This window comes from Ctenopharyngodon idella, chromosome 16 (assembly GCF_019924925.1).
Source record: "Ctenopharyngodon idella isolate HZGC_01 chromosome 16, HZGC01, whole genome shotgun sequence".
Classification (NCBI taxonomy): Eukaryota; Metazoa; Chordata; class Actinopteri; order Cypriniformes; family Xenocyprididae; genus Ctenopharyngodon; species Ctenopharyngodon idella.
In genome coordinates, this window is record NC_067235.1 from 17,396,348 (window position 1) to 17,416,703 (window position 20,356).

The following is a 20,356-nucleotide window of genomic DNA, read 5'->3' on the forward strand; positions in this document are numbered from 1 at the left end:
TGTTGGTTTAACTTAAAGTAAGTTACCTGATTGCGATAAAATTGAGTTCATTGAAATTAAAAACATTTAGTTAATACAATGAAGGCGATTGGTTTAATCAACAGAAACCTAAAATATTGTGTTATCTAAACCACATTGATTATTGAAGTTGATTTGACAAAAGAAAAAATGTGAAATTAATCATGTAAAAAGTTGTATTGTCCACATTTTATGTTCTTTTGGCATGCGTTTTTTCTAAAGACCTGTCCTTGACAAGTTTTCATAGCCAACCCAGCTGTGTCTGTGTCAGTAATATCTTCACTTCACTAAAGAGGGCACCACAAGTCAATTATTACAAAACAATAGCTTTGGGGTTTTAAGTAGCCTGCTTTATTAGGCCTAATAAAGTATTGTTTCAGAGAATTTGGAATTAACTTGAGTACTGTTGATACGGAATACTCAATTACATTTCTAATACATAGTGATTTTTTACTAATTTAGCCTTGTGAAGCAATATGTACTTAGTTAGACACTACTAAAGTGGGACAATCTTAACTAAACTGTAAATACTGTTTGCAAGTAGTCGATAAACTAAAACCATCATCAGTTGCTGCTCAATTTTGAGTGTAATAATTTTAGGAAAAAAAGTCTCAGGACAGGAGTCTGGTTAGAATCAGAGTCTGAATCAACATAGCATTAATTGAATGACTCACCGAATAAGTCGTCTGATTCATTTGTGTTGAACTGTCACGTGTCTGCGTCAGTAACGTACACAGCATTCAGTGACCAGTGAGCATTTCATTCTTATGACAAGGAAAATAAAAACTGCTCTGTAAGTACCAATTCAGTGCGAATAGTACCGAAAGGCCGATTGTTGTTTACTTGTGAACTGCTTATACTAATTATTCAGGACGAATTGTTCAGACCACTTTTCACAAAATTCCACAAAAGTACGATTTGCCATTTAGCCTACAATTCGGACACTGTTCAATTTTGGACAAAAATGATTTGGATTTTTGTTTTATAGACATCTTAAGACGTATGCTCAGAAATCCGCCGATAAACATAAATTATTTTATTTTATTTTTAAATCAGCAGCGTCTGCTGTCCTACTGAACGAACATTGTCTTTATTCACACCGTTTAATTTTAGTGCATTTATGGGTTTTAACGCAATGGCCACGCAAGCGTGTTGTGTCCCAACTTTCTCATCACATTATTTGCACGGTGCACCCTCTGTCGTTGTGTTTGGAAACATCTCGCTTTACACAAGTCAGGTACTGAAACAGGAATTGTGTAAATAAGTTGACTAGCACGTCCTGAGGCCAATAAGAGGAGAGTACATTAACCCGTGCCCAGTAGGGGATGGGCTACTTTGCTGCGTCTTAACTTGGATGAGAAGAGGGTTTAGACCGATTACGACATTAACTAAAACTCATGGCATAAACTCAGAACGCTAGAGTCAGCGACGGGATATCCCAGAGGAAACCATGCAAGCTAGATATGGAGCGCTTTGGGATACTACGGAATTCTCTTGGATTTGGCTTATTCTCAGCATCGAAACGCTGGTGTTGGTATGCGGTCAAAAGGGTAAGATTGCACCTACTACTAGTACATTAATACGGTGCGAGGTAATACTTATGTTAAAAAATAAAAATTAATTAAAATGTAAAAATATTGTATAATATAGACAATATTATAATAAACAACATTATATAAACATTTTAGAATATTAGTAAAGTCAACAAAACAATGAAATAACACATGTACAGGAATTATGCAGTAACCAAAATTTTAAACAAATCAAAACTTACCTTGATTTGAAAACTATTTTTATAGATCTATTTTAGATTCTCTAATATAACAGCCCTTTGTTTAAATTACAGTTCTGTCGAAACAAACTTTAAGATGTAACTGGGATGCTAAATTTTTGAGGGAGTTGATGAATGAACTTGTTGGCTGTTTTACCTTCACTCTGTGGTCAACTCGCCCATTAAAAATACTAACTTATAGAACTTTTGCTATATGTTTATAGCAATATTTGTCCATATAAGATCACAAGCATATCAGCATCCAGACTGCTGGACTGGAAGATGTCCTCAAATTCTGCCTGTGTTTAGAGAGTGTGTTAGAAAGAATGACCTTGTTTATGGTATTTCTCAATCTGTGTGGGGTCAGCATGAGTCACTACAGCCAGATTCACAGACTGAGGACTACGGAAAATGTTTTCCAGTAAAACATCCACCCCCAGAACTACGTGTACAATACTTCCAATCCGATGAGCCAGAAAGGATGCTCACTGTTTTTTGGGATGTTATTGTATCAGAGTGGAAGCTGACATGTTTTTGAGATTATATATATAGTATCCAGGATTTGCCAATACACAAAAGAGCAGGAAAAAACAGCTTGTCCACAAATATTCTGAGTTTACAGTTGTAATATATGATTGACAGAGGAATTGTGAAGTGACAATATTAACAACCGAACATCCTGTCTGCCATGGGCTCAGGCCTGCAGGGACGTGTCTGCAAATCCCCTGACGAGAAAATAAAATTACATGCTGCCTGATAGTGTAGCGCTGATGATGGATTGGTATCCATTTGTCCCAGTGTGTTCATAGTAGTTCAGCTGTAAGGAATTTTATATTGTGTGTCAGCAAGTGTCTTAATTATACCCAGTATATGCGTCCTCAAGCGCTGCATTTTTTAAACACCTTGCTGTGAGCTCAAATCACAGACATCGCACAGATGTCATCAAAGTGTCTGCCTGCTGTTAAATAATATCTACAGATTGCCTCAGGCTGTGCTTCATGAGGAAATTCATTGTGAATTTTTGAGCTGTGGTTACAAAGAAACTGGCCTTGTTAAAGGGTTAGTTCACCCAAAAATGAAAATTCTGTCATTTATTACTCACGCTCATGCCGTTCCAGACCCGTAAGACCTTCGTTAATCTTCGGAACGCAAATTGAGATATTTTTGTTTAAATCCGATGGCTCCGTGAGGCCTCCATAGGGAGCAATGACATTTCCTCACTCAAGATCCATAAAGGTACTAAAAACATATTTAAATCAGTTCATGTGAGTACAGTGGTTCAATATTAATATTATAAAGCGACGAGAATATTTTGGTGCGCCAAAAAAAACAAAATAACGAATTATTTAGTGATGGCCGATTTCAAAACACTGCTTCAGGAAGCTTCGGAGCATAATAAATCTTGTCAAATCCGCAGTTCGGAGCACCAAAGTCACATGATTTCAGCAGTTTGGCGGTTTGACATGCGATCCGAATCATGATTCGACACGCTGATTCATTATGCTCCGAATCTTCCTGAAGCAGTGTTTTGAAATCGGCCATCACTAAGTAAGTCGTTATTTTGTTTTTTTGGCACACCAAAAATATTCTCGTCGCTTTATAATATTAATATTGAACCACTGTACTCACATGAACTGATTTAAATATGTTTTTAGTACCTTTATGGATCTTGAGAGAGGAAATGTCATTGCTCCCTATGTAGGCCTCACGGAGCCATCGGATTTAAACAAAAATATCTTAATTTGTGTTCTGAAGATCAACAAAGGTCTTACGGGTGTAAAACGGTACGAGGGTGAGTAATTAATGACAGAATTTTCATTTTTGGGTGAACTAACCCTTTAAACTGTGGCCAACCGTAGTCTAATTTCTGCACACTAGCACCACCAAACGGAATAGCAGAAATGATTTGCTGTGTCCGAAATCGCGTACTGAGTAGTTATGACATTTGAACTTGAATTTACTTCACGAACATTAAAAAGTACATTCTATATAGTATGAATATGGGTATGAATGAAATTCAGTCATATTACATCCACCATGTTGTTACTGTCACGTGACCTACCAGCATCAGTTGTGTCGCTTCAGTTCCATTCATAAACCCCCTCCCGTGGCCTCACAGGATAGTAAAGTGTCCATCGGTCCTGCCTGTCATTGGTCAAAAAAACAGATAGCCCCACCCCAGACTCACATCACTGGTTGAGCTTTGCTAGGTTGGCTGGATCAAACAAACAGCAATGTTTTGATCGCACCACAAAGCCACAGTATTTGCGCTTTTCAGGGCAGAGTAACCTATAAAAATGGATTACTTATAGTTGTTTTGGAGAAATTACACACTTAAGGCTCATTCACACAGAATGCTTTTTGCTTTGAAAAATGCGAGATGCGGGCAGTGGAATGGGGAAAAAACGCAAGGTCTCGAGATGCGTTTTTTTAAAAGTTGAACTGATTGAACAACACCGTGTCATGTGCGAGATGCTGCAAAAGATGCAAGACGCGAGTGAAATGGTCATACTTGTCTAGCGTGTATTTATATAGAAAAACAATGGAAAGCTCGTTGGAATAGAAAAACGTGTTCTGTGTGAACGCCACCCTAAGGGCCAGTTCACACAGAATGCATTTTTGCTGTTAAAAATGTGAGATGCAGGTCAGTGTAACAAAAAAAGTGCAAGATCTAGAGATTTTAGAGAACTTATTTTAACTTGAGCACCGCATTTTTAGAATGCCTTGTTATGCGAGAGACGCTGCAAAAGACGCCAGCGCAATGGTTAAAGATGTCCCTCTAAGCGCATGTTTACATTGAAATAATATATATATATTGAACAAAAATAATTTGTTCAATTTGACTTAATATTGACTTAATTAGTCTCCAAACTTTATTAACTTTATTAAACGAAACCGATTACGCACAAGATAATGTCATGATTCGTACATTTTTTGGATGATCTGCTTACGCCCCATTGATGGTTAGGTTTAGGGATGGGGTTAGGTTTTTTTCTAAAAATCGTATGTTTCCATAGAAATCACATCACATGAATTTATACAAAAACGCCACCTTGCAAAATAGTTATATTTTCTAATGAGATTGGGTTGAGATAACTAATTGCAAGAAACATCCCCAGCTTCATCCACAAATCTTAGCTGGGTTTACCCAAATCAAACAATCAACTCTTTAAGCACACACTGAGTCACACAGTGAATTGTTTGAACATTGCTAGTTAATAGCCTGACCACAAAATTATGTTTGTTTTCTTATGCAATGATTAAAATGGCTCATAGCAACAAGAGGTTCGGTAGATTTGGAGATAAAATGCGCCTAAAGCGGAAAGAAGGGGCCACAGAAGCTTTAAACCCCAATGATTCAGAGCTGACTGAGAAATTAGGAATGAAAGGCCAACAATGGACTCAGACTGCTCTCTCAGTGTCTAGACCATAAGAGCAGGAGACTCAAAAACATTAGATAAATTTGGCAATTCATATTGACTCTAGGATTTAGTAGAACTCCAAACTAGTTGCCAGTTGTTTTGGGGCTATGTTGAGGTGATGATGTCATGTTAATCAACTTGGTAAAGCGTGTCTGTGGAAGCTACCCTACAACACAGCATTGCCATCAACTAAACCCTACTGTAATTATCGCTTTAATTAACATCAGTTATGGAAAGCCCCTCAAGTGTGACTAATATTGAAATTGGCAAGCCCCCTTTCCACACAAGCTTTAGCAATCCACTCTTCGATACGCAGCCAGCGACCTGCCAATAGCCACAATTCTCATACTACTGTTAATGTGCCCTGTCTCATTTTCCTATGGGCTAGAAACATGCCAAGAGAGAAACTAGTTAGCACATTTGATGATTAATGGAAGTTAAATATAAGATAAAATGTCTGGTTTAATTATGTGTGGAAACAGACCACAAAACAAAACTAGAGCATAAAGCAAAGATAAAATGCCTTTTTAACTCTTTGTATTAATATCCATTTGATCTTCTCTCTTTTTTTTCCTTTCAGGCGATGGGTGTGGACATACAGTCCTCAGTCCCACCAGTGGCACACTGACCTCGCTGAACTTCCCGGGAACCTACCCTAACCACACCCGGTGTGAGTGGAGCCTAAGGGTAGCGAAGGGCCAGACGCTGCTCTTGACCTTTGGGGACTTTGACTTGGAGTGGAGCCAAGACTGCATATCTGGCTCTCTTACCATCACAGACACCAGTGGAGCCACTAGAGTGGGTATGACTCTCTTCACACAGATGTTATGGAATGACACAGAGTCTAACACAGTGTTCTGTATGCACCAGTAGAATGACAAAAAATGTTTACTTTCTCATTAATTTAAATAGTTAAAATCATAAATTAAAAAAATAATATAATTAAATCTAATTTAATATTATAATATAATTACATATAAATTAAAGAACTGATATTAAATACTAATCTAGAATTTATTTTCTCATATGCTATGGATGTCATATCAATTTTAGTCAATTTTTAAAACTATGAATTAAATAAAAAAAGGAAATAACAAATATAATTGAATATAATAAAATAACTAAATATAAATTAAATAATTGATATTAAATACCTGTTTAAGAATTAATTTCTCAAATGATATGGATATCATATATATGTATTACATTAAATATTTAAAAATAAATAATTCAGTATAATTGAATATAATAATTGAATTAAATATAAATTAAATAATTTATATTAAATACCCATCTAAGAGTTAATTTCTTAAATGTTATGGATATCATATAAATTAAATTAAATATTTAAAATTATACATTTAAAAAATAAATAATTCAAAATTGTTTAATATAACTATATAATTAAATATAAGTTAAATAATTGCTATCAAATACCCATGTAAGATTTAATTTCTTAAATGTTATATCATAAAAATTATATTAAATGTGTAAAATGATAAATAGAATAATAATAATAATAATATTATCATATTAAATAATATTATTATAATTATAAAATAATTCAATTAAAAAAAAATTGATATTAAATACCCATCTAGGATTTACTTTCTCATCAAATAAATTATATTAAATATTTAAAAGTATAAATAAAATAAATAAATATAATTAAATATAATTATTATATTTAATTAATTAAATCATTTATATTAAATTTCTTACCCAAAAAAGGCAACATTACAAGGGAATTAGTTAGTCTCCACCTTCAACTGTTGTTATAGCCACCTCATTTACAGTATATTATTGAGAAATTCCAGAGAGCCAACCTCATGCTGTTCTTTAGTGCCTCAAAGTCATGTGACCATAAGCATGACTACAGCTTGCATGCTGCATTCCACTCTGCTATAGCATGACAGTTACATGCTCACATAAGTCTGCATGAACATGTCAGCCTTTTATGGCAGTGAATCTCTGCAGGATTGTGTGAATTTAATCTGCTCTGCTTGTTTATATTATGTGGTCTGTGTTTCACAGGTCCTCTGTGTGGGCAGTTGTCCACCACAAATAGGAATATATCTGTGAGTACTAATGAAGTAACAGTGCGTTTCATCTCTGGCACTCACCGTTCAGGACGGGGCTTTGTCCTTTCCTATTCAACCAATCAGCACTCAGGTAATGGCTCGTGTCCTGCAACACAACACTTCCCGCTCCATCCCACATCACCTAAACAGTAAACAAAAAAGGAATCCTTATCTCTCAACAAAATAAGAGCTAATAGCGTACACTATGTGGCTAAATGGATCTTTTTGCTCTGAACTTGTTGTATATGATCAGAGTAAACACACCAGGGACTGTTTGTACAGCTTACTCAGTAAACAGCACTTCATCTGACTCTGGGAGTGGAAGTAGTTCCCATCCTAATCTCAACTACTGTTTACACTTGTTTCCAACATCATATGTAAACTGCTTTCCTGGAGGTTGTGCGCAGATCGCTAAATAAACATCCTTACATGTGTCAATGTGGTTGACTACACTAAAGTAACGTCTTTAAGGGTCAGTCTTTACTCATGTTAGTAAAAACACTTCCTATTCACTGTTTTTGATATATTTTTATAGTGGGAACAAGGCCTAATGTGTACACTCCTGGGCAAAAAAAAAAAAAAAAAAAACAACCCACTAAGTTTTTAATTGTCTTAACCACAAATTATTGGTCAGGAAATTAGCAAAATGTAAGCAAATGCACTACTTAAAAAGCCATTGCTGCCTCTGAAAAACATCAAAGACAGAATGAAGTTTTTGGCAGAATATGGAAGTTGTGTGTGGAGTGATGAATCACAATGAAACAATAGATGCGTCAGGATATTTATTAATATAACTCCACTTGTGTTCATCAGAAAGAAGAAAGTCATATACGCCTAGGATGGCTTGAGGGTGAGTAAATCTTGGGGAAAATTTCATTTAAAGTGAACTAAACCTTTAACATTGAGTGGAACAACATTGGCACTTCTTCCTGTAAAAAGCTGTCTAAAAGTTGGGGAAGGCTATTTCGTGCTAAGCTACTTTATCTACAGCATTTGTGCAATTCTTGCTAATTTCCTGACCAGTGATTTGTGATTAAAATAGTTAAGACCATTAAAAGACCACTGAATATTTTGTATCTTTTATATTGGCCCATTTTTTGCCTAGGAGTGTAGGGTATAGAGCACTTAATGCGCCGGCCCTGGATGTAGGGATTTTAAAATGTGCGTTAGGGTGACCGACTGGAATGCAACTCTCCTCCTTGGCTGAGTTTCAGAGTGTTTGCTTTGTAAGCAGACTGGCCTGAATAAGGAGAGGCCCCAGTGCTTGGGCACACACTGAAGTAGATGGAATGCTGTATGCTCACCCCTCCTGCATAGACAAGCACAGCATGACAGCTTAACCATCACCTGACCACACAGTAGCAGCCACTCATGGCAGTTTCTGACCGGATGACATGCATAATTTCAGAATCATTTCTTAAGTTTTGAGTGAAGTTTTTAACTCTCATAAAGCAAATCTAAAATTGCTTTGTATGCAAAAATATATTTATTTTAATATTTACAGCACCTGTCAAAATCTTGGACAGAAACTTAGTTTTCACATTTTAGATGTGTTATGTAATTTTTCCATATTTGTATATATTAAAATATTTTTGTAATTTTAAGAGTTGTTAGAGCTATAAATAAAACATTCACTATATACATTTTCATATTCACTATATACATTTTTTACACATATACATTTTTATATTCTTGTATTTTTAAATATTTCTGTATTAAATTATTATTAGTTCAAATATTCTATGAATTACTTACTTATTTATTTATTTTTTTACATAGGAGCAACTTACTCTACCATTCAAAAGTTTGTTTTTTTTAATGCTATTGAACAAAACTTCTATGCTTACTACGGTTGCATTTACGTGATAAAATAGTTAATCTGTTTAATGTTTGTGTGGAAACTGGAATACAGGATTCAAGATGAATATAAAGTTCAAAAGAATAGCATTTATTTGAAATACTTATTTTTTTAAAACTATGTATAAAAAAAAAAAAAAAAATTACTGATCCAAATGTTTGAATGGTAGAGTATACTTGTCTACAAAAGTAATTTTAGCTCAAGAGGTTTTTAAAATCATGACAAGCATACATTCAGTCAAGTGTCTAAATTTTAGACTGCATTTGTTTTTTGTTTTTTTTTGTTAAAACCTACAGCTTTAAGCATGATTTTCATACATTTTTATACATTATACATCAATATATTGAACAAAACATTCGAAAACATTCAAAAGACAAAAACTCAGCCCACAAATCCATAAGCATGGAGTGAACTCAACGTTGAAAGACTTTCCAGAAAATTCCCCTTGAAGTCAATGTTCTGTCAAAAGTTCACACTTTGCTTCAGATTTAACAGAAGTGGTTTCATCCTTCCTTTCCTGTATATTTAGTTGTTTATGTAAAGTCCTAGACAACTTGACTGTGCTATGTATCAAATGCTGACCTTCTTCCTGTGAGTGTACAATGATACATCAGTTTCGTAAGACAGACACAATTTTGTCAGCTTGGGAAATGTTGACTACACAAAGCCAGTGTATATGAGCACATGTTCTAAATTGTAACTGTCAATGCTATTTCTATTCCATAGAGCTCATTTCATGTCTGCATCGAGGGACACATTTCTCCTCTCAGCAGATTAGGTAAGAAGAAATCCACAACAATGACCTGACATTAAAGCAAAATAACAATTTTCAGCACTCTGAATAGTCCCACTCTTACATTTTAATGTTTATTATCTGAATCCTGGACTTGTGTTCCAGTGCATTCTGTCCTGCAGGCTGCAAAGGTGTTGCAGGAGAAATCTGGGGCTGGCATGGACAAGGCTACCGTGATGTAAGCTGGAATTTTTATCTGTGTGCAATAGAGTCATGGCATTTGAATTTACTTCCATTTATGGATTGATACCAGAAACTGTTTTTAAGCTCTCAAGAGTCACTTTTCATTAAGGTCTTTTGAAAAGAGGAGGGTTAACATTGAATGATGTAATATTCTAATATATGCTTGTGTTTTTGTTTTCTAGACCTCTGTATTATGCAAAGTTGCAATCCATGCGGGGGTTATTTCAGACAGTTTGGGGGGCATGATCAACGTGTCTCTGCAGAGGGGCATTACCTTGTATGAGTCGAACTTCTCTAATGGAGTACTGTCGAAAACGTGAGTGTGTGGCATGTTGTGCAAGTTATCCTGACACCAGGTGGTTTTTATTTATGGACTTAGCGGACGTTTACACGACACAGTTTTCAACTAAAAAACGGAAAAGTTTTATGCGTTTTTGGTAGTTTGTCAAAACTACAAAAACGTGAATTTGCGCATATGTATTACGTGTTCAGACTATAGTTTTTCTTTACAAAGTGACATCGCCAACTACTGGCCTGGCAGCATAATACAACTTTTCACAGATCCATGTGAACGGGGATTGTTTTGACAATGTTGTCGTCTGCACGCGAAAAACGTTTCCGTTTTTAGTACATCGTTGTCGTGTAAACGTACTTAGAAATGTGTAACAGGAGGGCCACCAAGATAAACTGAGTAGGATTCACTTGGTCATGTGATTTCACTATGGTGGCCTCCATGAGACGACTCAAATATAAAAAAAGAAATACTTTTTTTAGGCTAATGATATGATTTGCGTAAATGTACCATTTTATTATTTTACAATAAATAATCTATTCTATATTTTTACAGCGGTTCCTTGTCAGATAAACGGCTTGTCTTCCAGAAAGGTAAGGCCTATTTCCCTGTATGTTAGATATGATTCCAGCAGATATTATTTGAATTCATAGCAAATGTAATCTAGTAACATTATTTTTTTTAAATACTTATTGAATTTGCTTTGCTCTGCATTAATTTATTTGTGATAATGTTTATTTAACTGCAAATCAAATGCAAGTTGATGATTTTAAAATGTCGGTTAAATTTATTCTCACACAGTGCTGTAATCATAAAATAACTCTAAATATATAGGATTATTGTAATATATATTGTACAGTATGTTTTCTTCATACATCATAAGCAGGGCTTGACATTAACACCCGCCAACCCGCCAAATGCAGGTAGATTTCAGCTGTTGCGGGTAAGACAGCCACTCCCACTAGCCACTTTGGCGGGTTGAATATAATTCAAGCCTAATCAAAGGTAGCCAAACTCGTCGTATCACAAAATTACAATTCAATCACAATTCTTTATCGATTAACTTGCTGTTAGTGAAGGCGGGATAGGCGGAGCGACAGAAGCGCTCTCTCTTGCGCGCGATCAGTTCTCCTTGCACCTGAATAGTCAAATGCACGCACACACAGATGTCAAAATGTCCATCGTGTGGAGTATCTCGCGTGAATACAGTCGGTTATGGCTTAAGTGGACGTAAACAGGTGGGTAAAAACTGAATGTGTGTCAGTATATTATGTCCATCCATTCAGCAGCCCAATTAAATACCTGTCTGTCATTAATGTTAATCAAACAACAAAAGATGTTAAATAAATGTATACATGTTAAATAAACCTATGTATCTGAAAAAATATATTTTTTTAAATTTAGTATTTGTAATTTGTTTCTTTGTTCTTTTTATATAGCCTAACAAAAACAACTAAAAATTTCTCATATTATGCTTATATTGCCCACCCCTTGCCCGCCTGCAGCTGATATACAGTGTAGTCTTGATTTGGGTGGTCAATCTGCATTTGAAAGTTTGAAAGGGTTTTAAATCTTGTAAATCAAGTAAAATTACTCAAAATCAAGTAATTTTAGCATGCCAAAGTCAACATTAATCATATAAAATGTCATTTCTCAACAGCAAAATTGTGGCCAGTGAAAATGCTGAGTGGCTAGTAACTTTGGAAAACCACTAGCCACAGTGGCTGGTGAGCAAAAAAGTTAATGTCAAGCCCTAATCATAAGCCATTTTATAAATTCTCTGACATGATTATGCTTTATAATAAATAAGCTGGTTCAACAACATTTACTGCTTTATTCTCAAGTATCTAATTTTTAACTGTATTTTAAAATAAAGAGTTCTTGGTTTAATTGGATCCTAATATCAGTCTGTGTGAGAGTGTTCAGGAATAAATTACAGTTTATCTAATACACAGTTACACCTGCTACATGATACTTACACCTTAAACATGCTGTTACTGCTTATTTGTAATTATACATTGCTAGAAGATAAACACTGACAACTGAAGACTAACAATTACAATATATATCTGAGGTATGAGAAAGTATAATCTTAACTTGTCTGAACAAGTTCTGTTCCCTCTCTCTGCGTGTCCAGAGTGTGACAGGGAGCTAACAGTGGTGGCCTATAACACTTCTTCAGTGTGGGAGGAGGTGAACAGACTAGGACAGAAGGTCTCCTGGTCTCCAGGACATGAGGGCTCTCAGTGGGCTGCGAGCTCTGGGGACCAGCAACCCTGGATGGAGCTTGAGCTGTGGAACAGGAGTAGTGTCACAGGTCAGAGGTCAACCTCTAATAATCATTTTGCAAACATCTGCTGTAACATTAGAGCAAAAGCGAATGTTACAGAAGCATAAAGAGAGAAAAAAAAAATGTTTACTTCTGCTTTCAGGCATCATAACAAAGGGTACACCACATTACTACATTGAATCGTACTCCCTCATGTTCAGCAAAGACCGCAAAAACTGGAAGGTCTACAAAGCGGCATCGAGCAAAGACAAAAAGGTACGTATTGCTATATATACATACATATAAATATATACATACACACACATATTATATATATATTACATATATAAACAATTATTTCTTTGTTAGGTGTTTGAGGCCTATTTTGATGGTCATGTGACGGTACTCAACAGTCTGATTCCTCCAGTAGTAGCACGCTACATTCTTCTAAAACCCCAGAAGTGGCATATCAGGGCCTCTGCGCAGGTTCAAGTGTTAGGCTGCCCTTCTGCCCCCCTCAGATCGCGTTCCTATGGAGATGGTGAGGGCTTGCCCCAGAATCTCTTTTAAGTTCCCTTATGCCACATAAACTGGCATAAGGGATACATAAACAGTTTAAACATTTTGACAATAAAAGACTGTATTGGTCAAAGTCTAAGCACACTGTGCTAATTCTTTTAATGAAATGAATTCTTAGTCTTTTAAACCCGTGATGAATTATTTTAATTTATTTTTATCAGAATTGAATACTGGGAAGGCAGTTGTCACAGAGACTGTGCCTCGACAAACTCTGCCCACTGAGAGTGCTGTCATCATAAGAAGCTCAGGTGAGGTGAATTTGTAAGGAAAACTGCTTACGATTGCCAATACTAACATCATGATGTGTAAATTGGTAGTAGATTTGTTTTTTTAAAGATAAAGCTTTTATTATTATTTCCCTATAGGCCCCAATCAAGCAGTGTTGTTAGTGGCAGGCATGGTTTTGGGAGCCGCTCTGTGTGTGGGGTGCCTTTTAGCTGGGCTTATTTGGTGGAGAAGGTAACACACTAATTATTCCTTATATAGAATAATATGTAAAAATAATAAATCTAAAAATCTTTTCTATTATTTACATGAATTAAAAAAAGCATACATGTCACCATAACAAGTATTGATATGAATTTTAACTCAAAATAAAAATAAAGAATAAAAATATAAAGAATACTTTATATATATATATATTATATAATCTAATTATAATTAAATATTTATTTATTTATTTAGACATTACATTAATTATATTTTACTGGGCCTAACAATAATGCTGCAATAATGCTACAAATTTGAATGGAGAAAAATATAGTTTATTAACTATACCATGATTCTGATCTGGTTTAATTTTGAGGTGTTTGGAAATTGGAAATTTATGATTTTATTCCACAAATTGGGGATTTAATTTTAAATATATGTATTAATTATATATTTAAATATTATAAATAAAAACATTATTACATTAAATATTATTAAGTATTAAAAATATATAAATATATATTATTTTATATATTAATTATACAGTTATTTTTTTACTGGGCCTAGAAATAATGCTCCAAATTTGAAAGGTCCAAAAAATAAGTTAATTTCCATTAAGAAAAATATAATGCATTACCGGTATTTCCTTTCTTTTTTTTCGGGGTGAAATATGGCCCAGACATATTCTTGATATTTACCCGTGTTTTTTATTTCAGAAAAAGAAATGCACAAATAAAGAAATGCTGTGTTGACCAAGGTAAGCTATTGCTCTCTATCTCTAGTACTGTTTTTCATATGTCTCCCATGTGTTGTTGGTATTTCCTGACTGACTTTTTTTGTCTTTGCTTAAGGCTGTCAGGGTTTCCACGGGAAGAAGCTTCCGTGCACAAACCCAGAGCTTGTATCTTACCCTCTGGTTCGGAACATCCACGATGCTCTCCCCAGCCCTCCTCTCAATGGTAAGACATCCACAGGGCTTTTGAGCCCAGTATAGCAATGAATACCGAAATTCATAAAGGAATGTTTCAAACAGCAAATGAGACAAGGCAGTGTTTGTCGAGAGGACGCCGCTGGGTACAACAGTTCTCAGAAACTCATATCAACAGCCCTCAGACATTGCAGTAATATATAGCAGTGAATAAGAGGGTTAATGTGGCTCAAACAGCAGGACGGAAAGAAAGAGAAAGCCAAGTAGTCATTCTGACCCCTTTGTTCGCTCGCCCCACTCTGTGTGCTTTTGCTCAGCTGAGCTGCCAGTGGAACTCAGAAGAGACATGACAGGCAAATGGCTTTCATTCTGAGCTCATTCCTTCAACAGTTGCTCAGTGGCAGCATAAACATGTCTTTCTTTCGTCAGCAGTACTTCCCTGAAAGGCTTCTTTAATTGGAGCCCAAATTAGGGGCATTCAAGTCAGAAGAACACCCTCCTCACCACCCACTGACCAACAAACCCTTCAGTAAGGGGTTCTGGGATGAGGAGGACAGAGGGTCAGTGGCCAATACAATCAGAGTCCTTTCTAAACTTGCTTCAATTAAAACAGTTTCGCCCTCTTAGCATTCCTGCTGAGTGAGTGAAGGACTGAGAAGGAGAGGGGAATCGTGGGGCCCCTTTCATAGCCTGAACTACTGTTGGACACAGTGCAGTGGGAACACGTGAGAACTTAATAATGCTATATCCGTTCAGTCAGATTTTGCGCTGCAAACATCCATGACAGCTTTTAACTTATCCATGCTGGCAAATAATCATGGCCACTTGACGTGAATTATATAAATATTTTTAGTACGGCCATTCAAAACCCGAGGGTCAACCATGTCGCATAGTAAAACGATCACCAACAGAATCATTTTGGGCAGGGAGTAATGTAAACGCAGATATCGGAGACCAGTAGTGTCTAAAGTGAATGTAAACAGGCGGGACAAAAAAAAAAAAAAAAAAAAAAAATCGGATATGGGTTGGCCAAGGGAAAAGCCAGCCCTGGGCATGAAGGCCAATCTAGGGAGGGTTTATTCACTATACCATGAATCTGATTGGTCAATATTTGAGGTGAGGTGTTTGAAGACTATGAAATGTTATTTTTGACACGTATCTAAAACATCAAATATGCACAAGTTTTTGAAACTATTCCATTACTTTTTTAATGAAAGAAAGTGATATGTTGTTAGATTTTCCTTAATCAGGGGTTTGCGGTATACACATACACACACCATTTTATTATTTTAAAATCATATTTTTAATATCAAATAATAAAATAATAAATATAAATATGAATAATAAAAATAAAAATAAATAATATCACTATTAACAGGATATAAATGTTAATTATGTTATATTGTATTCATGAAGTGTCTTCTAATTAGACATTGTGTTTTTATCATTTCATTTAAAATCAATTACATTTTTTTTAAAATCCTATGCTGTTATATTAAATGTAACATTTCTGAATTGTGTATTTTAAATTAAATTTTAATTTAATTTCTGAATTTAATTTAATAAAAATCACTAAAAATGTGTAAAATTAAAAATCAAAATATAACAATTTACTCTGATCCTGTGTATAACAAATAGTCATTAAATGCTTTATACATTAAAATTCTATTAATATTTCCTAAGTGTACTTGATGTAAATTATTTAATTCAAGTAAGAAACTTTGAGAATGCTTTTATTATGTTGCATTCAAGTCATGTCGGAAAGATCGTATTTGAACAAACATGAACGTCACCACAAAGTCGTAATTATAAGTAGGAAATTATTCAATTTACAGCACCTTAAAAAAAGTGAGATCACTATCTTGCTCCAACCAAAGTGATTTGAATGCACCTGACGTCAATTACGACTTTCCAACTCGTAAAAACAAACTTCCCAGGAGGACTTGAGTGCTCCATTAGGACATTTAAATGGATAATTCACCCAAAAATGAAAATTCTTTCATCATTTACTCACCAAAGTTGTTCCAAACCTGTATAAATTTCTTTGTTCTGCTGAACACAAAGGAAGATATTTGGAACAATGTTTGTAACCAAGCAGATCTCGCCCCCATTGACTACCATAGTATTTTTTTCCGTCAAATGTCCCATGATCAGGAATATCTCTTTTCTATGGGGTTTATTTAGGTTTACATACTTCTATAACATTTCTCTGTTGTTTCCAGACTATGCTGAGCCTGATGTAGTAGCAGGTGGGCAGATGATGGGACTCACATTCCGACCCCCATTGGAGGAGGGCTATACCATCCCCTTCACCTTCAACCACTACGACACCCCCGGACAACTTCCCGAATACACCGATCCCCTACCACCCGAACCAGAATATGCGACACCCTTCGGCGAAATGCCCACAGACTCAACACTGGACAGCCGACAAAATCTACCGGTGTGTCGATCTGCACAGGGTGCAAGAGCAGAGCTGGGCAAACAACAGTATGACTGCCCTGCCCACAGAGTGATCTCAAACGGGTACTGTACTCCAGTCTCACATGGTACTAGCCAACATAAGGCTAGCGTGATCTACTTTGAGCCCCAGACGGTAGAACCACTATTGCACACATACCATGAGCCACTTTGAGTCAATATGGAATCTCGAAGCAAATTTGTGCTGTTATACTGCTGTTTATAATGTAACCTAATAAATGATACAGTGAATTATGATGTGTTAAATAGCATCAGGGTTCAGCATGTAACATGAAATTATTATTTGGGTGTTAACAAAAATGTAGGATATGGGAGAAGTGCTTTTATAAGGAAGGCTGTATTGTTCAGATGACCACTGAACCTATGTGTATTTTTATTTAATGTAAATGTGGATGTTTTATTATCTGTAACTAATCAGAATATAGTCCAAGAGTATTTGTGTCTGTGTGATTTCAAACCACTGAAGTATTCAAAAATATTTTACATTTTTATAGTTGTAAAATAAATGTGTCATTTTTAATACCAAATCTCAAGTGTTGATCAGAGGTGGGTAGAGTATCCAAAAACTGTACTCAAGTAAAAGTACAAGTACTTTTAGAAATATTTACTCAAAGTAAAAGTGAAAGTAATAATCTTAATAGTTACTTGAGTAAGAGTAAAAAAGTATCCAATGAAAAAACTACTCAAGCAGCTAGTTACTTTGTAACTATATATATGTGTGTGTATAATATTATATATATATATATATATATATATATATATATATATATATATATATATATATATATATATATATATATATATATATACACACATATACATATATATATATATATATATATATATATATATATACACATATATATATGTATATGTATGTGTGTGTGTGTGTGTGTGTGTGTGTGTATGTATGTGTAATTTATATATATATATATATATATATATATATATATATATATATACACACACACACACAACAATACAATAGCCTGTTATTTAGATTGATATTTAAATTATTATCATAATTAGATATCTTTGCAACAAACACAGAGGAGACGAGCATTATTTCTGGCATCTGTAGCCCAAATATCATTGCATGTTCTTTGCTTTGTATAATAATAACGTATACAGCTACATTTGAAAGAAGAGAGAAAACTCTACATGTGCTCGCGCTCATAATCTCTGAACATCTGAACACAATGATCAAATGCACATTGACGGATCTTCTTCCGTCTGTTCACCAAAATATAATCAAATGTATATTTCTGCTGGCGCGTGTAAACTGCTTAACTGTGTCTACGCAAAGGCGATCATTTTCAAGACGAACAGGTCGCCGGCGCCACCACTGCGCAATACCCACAAATTACCGCGGGACGGCGGGTGTTCATTTCATACTCTCTGAACAATGGTAGCTTATTTAATGTATACATTAAGATATATGTCCATAAAAACGGTAAAGAAATGCTACATACTTTGTTATCGTGGCGTAATAATTTGTTTGGTTGTAAAATGTCGGCTATTGGCTGTATCATGAATTGAAATCGAATGAAATTGATACCTGTGGAATTGTTCACAGACAGCATACGCAGTTCAACTAATAAAGATCTTCATCGCTGGCAAACAATAGGATGCTTTTGCAGATTTGCTTTTAATTGACTGTAGGTCCACTGCCACTTCATCCAACACTCCGAGTGAGAATGAGAAACCGCTTCAGACGATTCACTGCGTGCAGGGAACTGAGCAAATCATTCAAAATGATTCGCGAACCAATTTAGACAGTTTTGCCAACTTGTTTGATCAAGTCTTTGAACAGAATCGACTCAAAAGAGCGATTCATTTGTGAATGGGGCATCGTTCATGAAAAAAAGACAGCGCGCTCGCAATAAACTACGCATTTCTTAACATATATACAGTATTGCATTAAAATAAAGTAACGAGAGGAACGTCACACAACGTAGCGAAGTAAAAGTACATATTTTTCATTACAAATGTACTCAAGTTAAAGTACCCACATTTAAATCTACTCTAAAAATTACAAATTTTCCAAAAAACTACTCAAGTAAATGTAACGAAGTAAATGTACTTCGTTACTACCCACCTCTAGTGTTGATATACCTTCTGTTGTTTTGAGTACTGTTTGTATCAGAGTTTATGAGAAATACATGCTCGTATAAACCCCACCTGTTACATAAATACTAGGGGTGTAAATCGGACGGGTCATCCCGATTCCATACAATATTGATTCTCATAGCCAGCAATACGATATTTTCCGATACCTCAAAAAGTTCTGCAATACGATTTCGATACGATTCGATTCAGGGGTATATTGATCAATATTTTGATATTATGATATTATGTGCCTATTTTACACAACCAGTTAGATTTTTATTAATTCTCAAATGTAACCAAAATATATAACAAATAATTATTTAAAAATGTCACATTCTGCACCCTTCCACAAATTGGACTTCCACAAATTGAAAATTCACACAGTAATATAATGACAGCTTATGACAACAGTCAAGAAAGTAGGCTTCTGTGCTAAAATGTGTAATGTCAAAAAACTATATAATATATATATATATATATATATATAAAAAATGTAGTGAGTGTTAAAACGAAGGTGCTTCTTAAATACACTGAACAAAATTATAAACTCAACACTTTTGTTTTTGCCCCCATTTTTCAAGAGCTGAACTCAAAGATCTAAGACTTTTTCTATGTATACAAAAGGCCTATTTCTCTCAAATATTGTTCATAAATCTGTCTAAATCTGTGTTAGTGAGCACTTCTCCTTTGCCGAGATAATCCATCCACCCACATTCAGCTTCCAGGAATTGTGTACAGATCCTTGCAACATGGGGCTGTGCATTATCATGCTGCAACATGAGGTGATGGTCAGGGATGAATGACACAACAATGAGCCTCAGGATCTCGTCACGATATCACATTCAAAATGCCATCAATAAAATGCACCTGTGTTCGTTGTCCATAACATACGCTTGCCCATACCATAACCCCACCGCCACCATGGGCCACTTGATCCACAACATTGACATCAGCAAACCGCTCACCCACACGACGCCATACACGCTGTCTGCCATCTGCCCTGTACAGTGAAAACCGGGATTCATCCGTGAAAAGAACACCTCTCCGAAGTGCCAGACGCCATCGAATGTGAGCATTTGCCCACTCAAGTCGGTTACGACGACGAAATGCAGTCAGGTCGAGACCCCGATGAGGATGACGAGC

General features: G+C 35.3%; 1 protein-coding gene across 1 annotated transcript; it reads left to right on the forward strand.

Moving 5' to 3' along the window:
* Positions 1-1,236: 1,236 nt before the first annotated feature.
* On the forward strand, positions 1,237-17,631 carry si:dkey-34d22.1 (discoidin, CUB and LCCL domain-containing protein 1). Its single transcript, XM_051864927.1, has 15 exons — positions 1,237-1,568; positions 5,792-6,013; positions 7,246-7,383; positions 9,877-9,928; positions 10,049-10,121; positions 10,309-10,442; positions 10,974-11,011; positions 12,556-12,735; positions 12,851-12,963; positions 13,057-13,228; positions 13,428-13,514; positions 13,632-13,725; positions 14,412-14,452; positions 14,547-14,654; positions 16,846-17,631. The coding sequence occupies exons 1-15, from the start codon at positions 1,469-1,471 to the stop codon at positions 17,256-17,258; spliced, it is 1,965 nt and encodes a 654-aa protein (XP_051720887.1). The 5' UTR covers positions 1,237-1,468; the 3' UTR covers positions 17,259-17,631.
* The last annotated feature ends 2,725 nt before the right edge of the window (positions 17,632-20,356 follow it).

What these genes read in the sequence shown, in the direction of transcription:
- si:dkey-34d22.1 (XM_051864927.1), top strand. Translation starts at nt 1,469, where the DNA reads ATGCAAGCTAGATATGGAGCGCTTTGGGATACTACGGAATTCTCTTGG. An exon ending in CAGTGGAGCCACTAGAGTGG is followed by an intron (nt 6,014 to 7,245) that starts GTATGACTCTCT and finishes TGTGTTTCACAG; the next exon opens with GTCCTCTGTGTGGGCAGTTG. An exon ending in ATGGACAAGGCTACCGTGAT is followed by an intron (nt 10,122 to 10,308) that starts GTAAGCTGGAAT and finishes TTTGTTTTCTAG; the next exon opens with ACCTCTGTATTATGCAAAGT.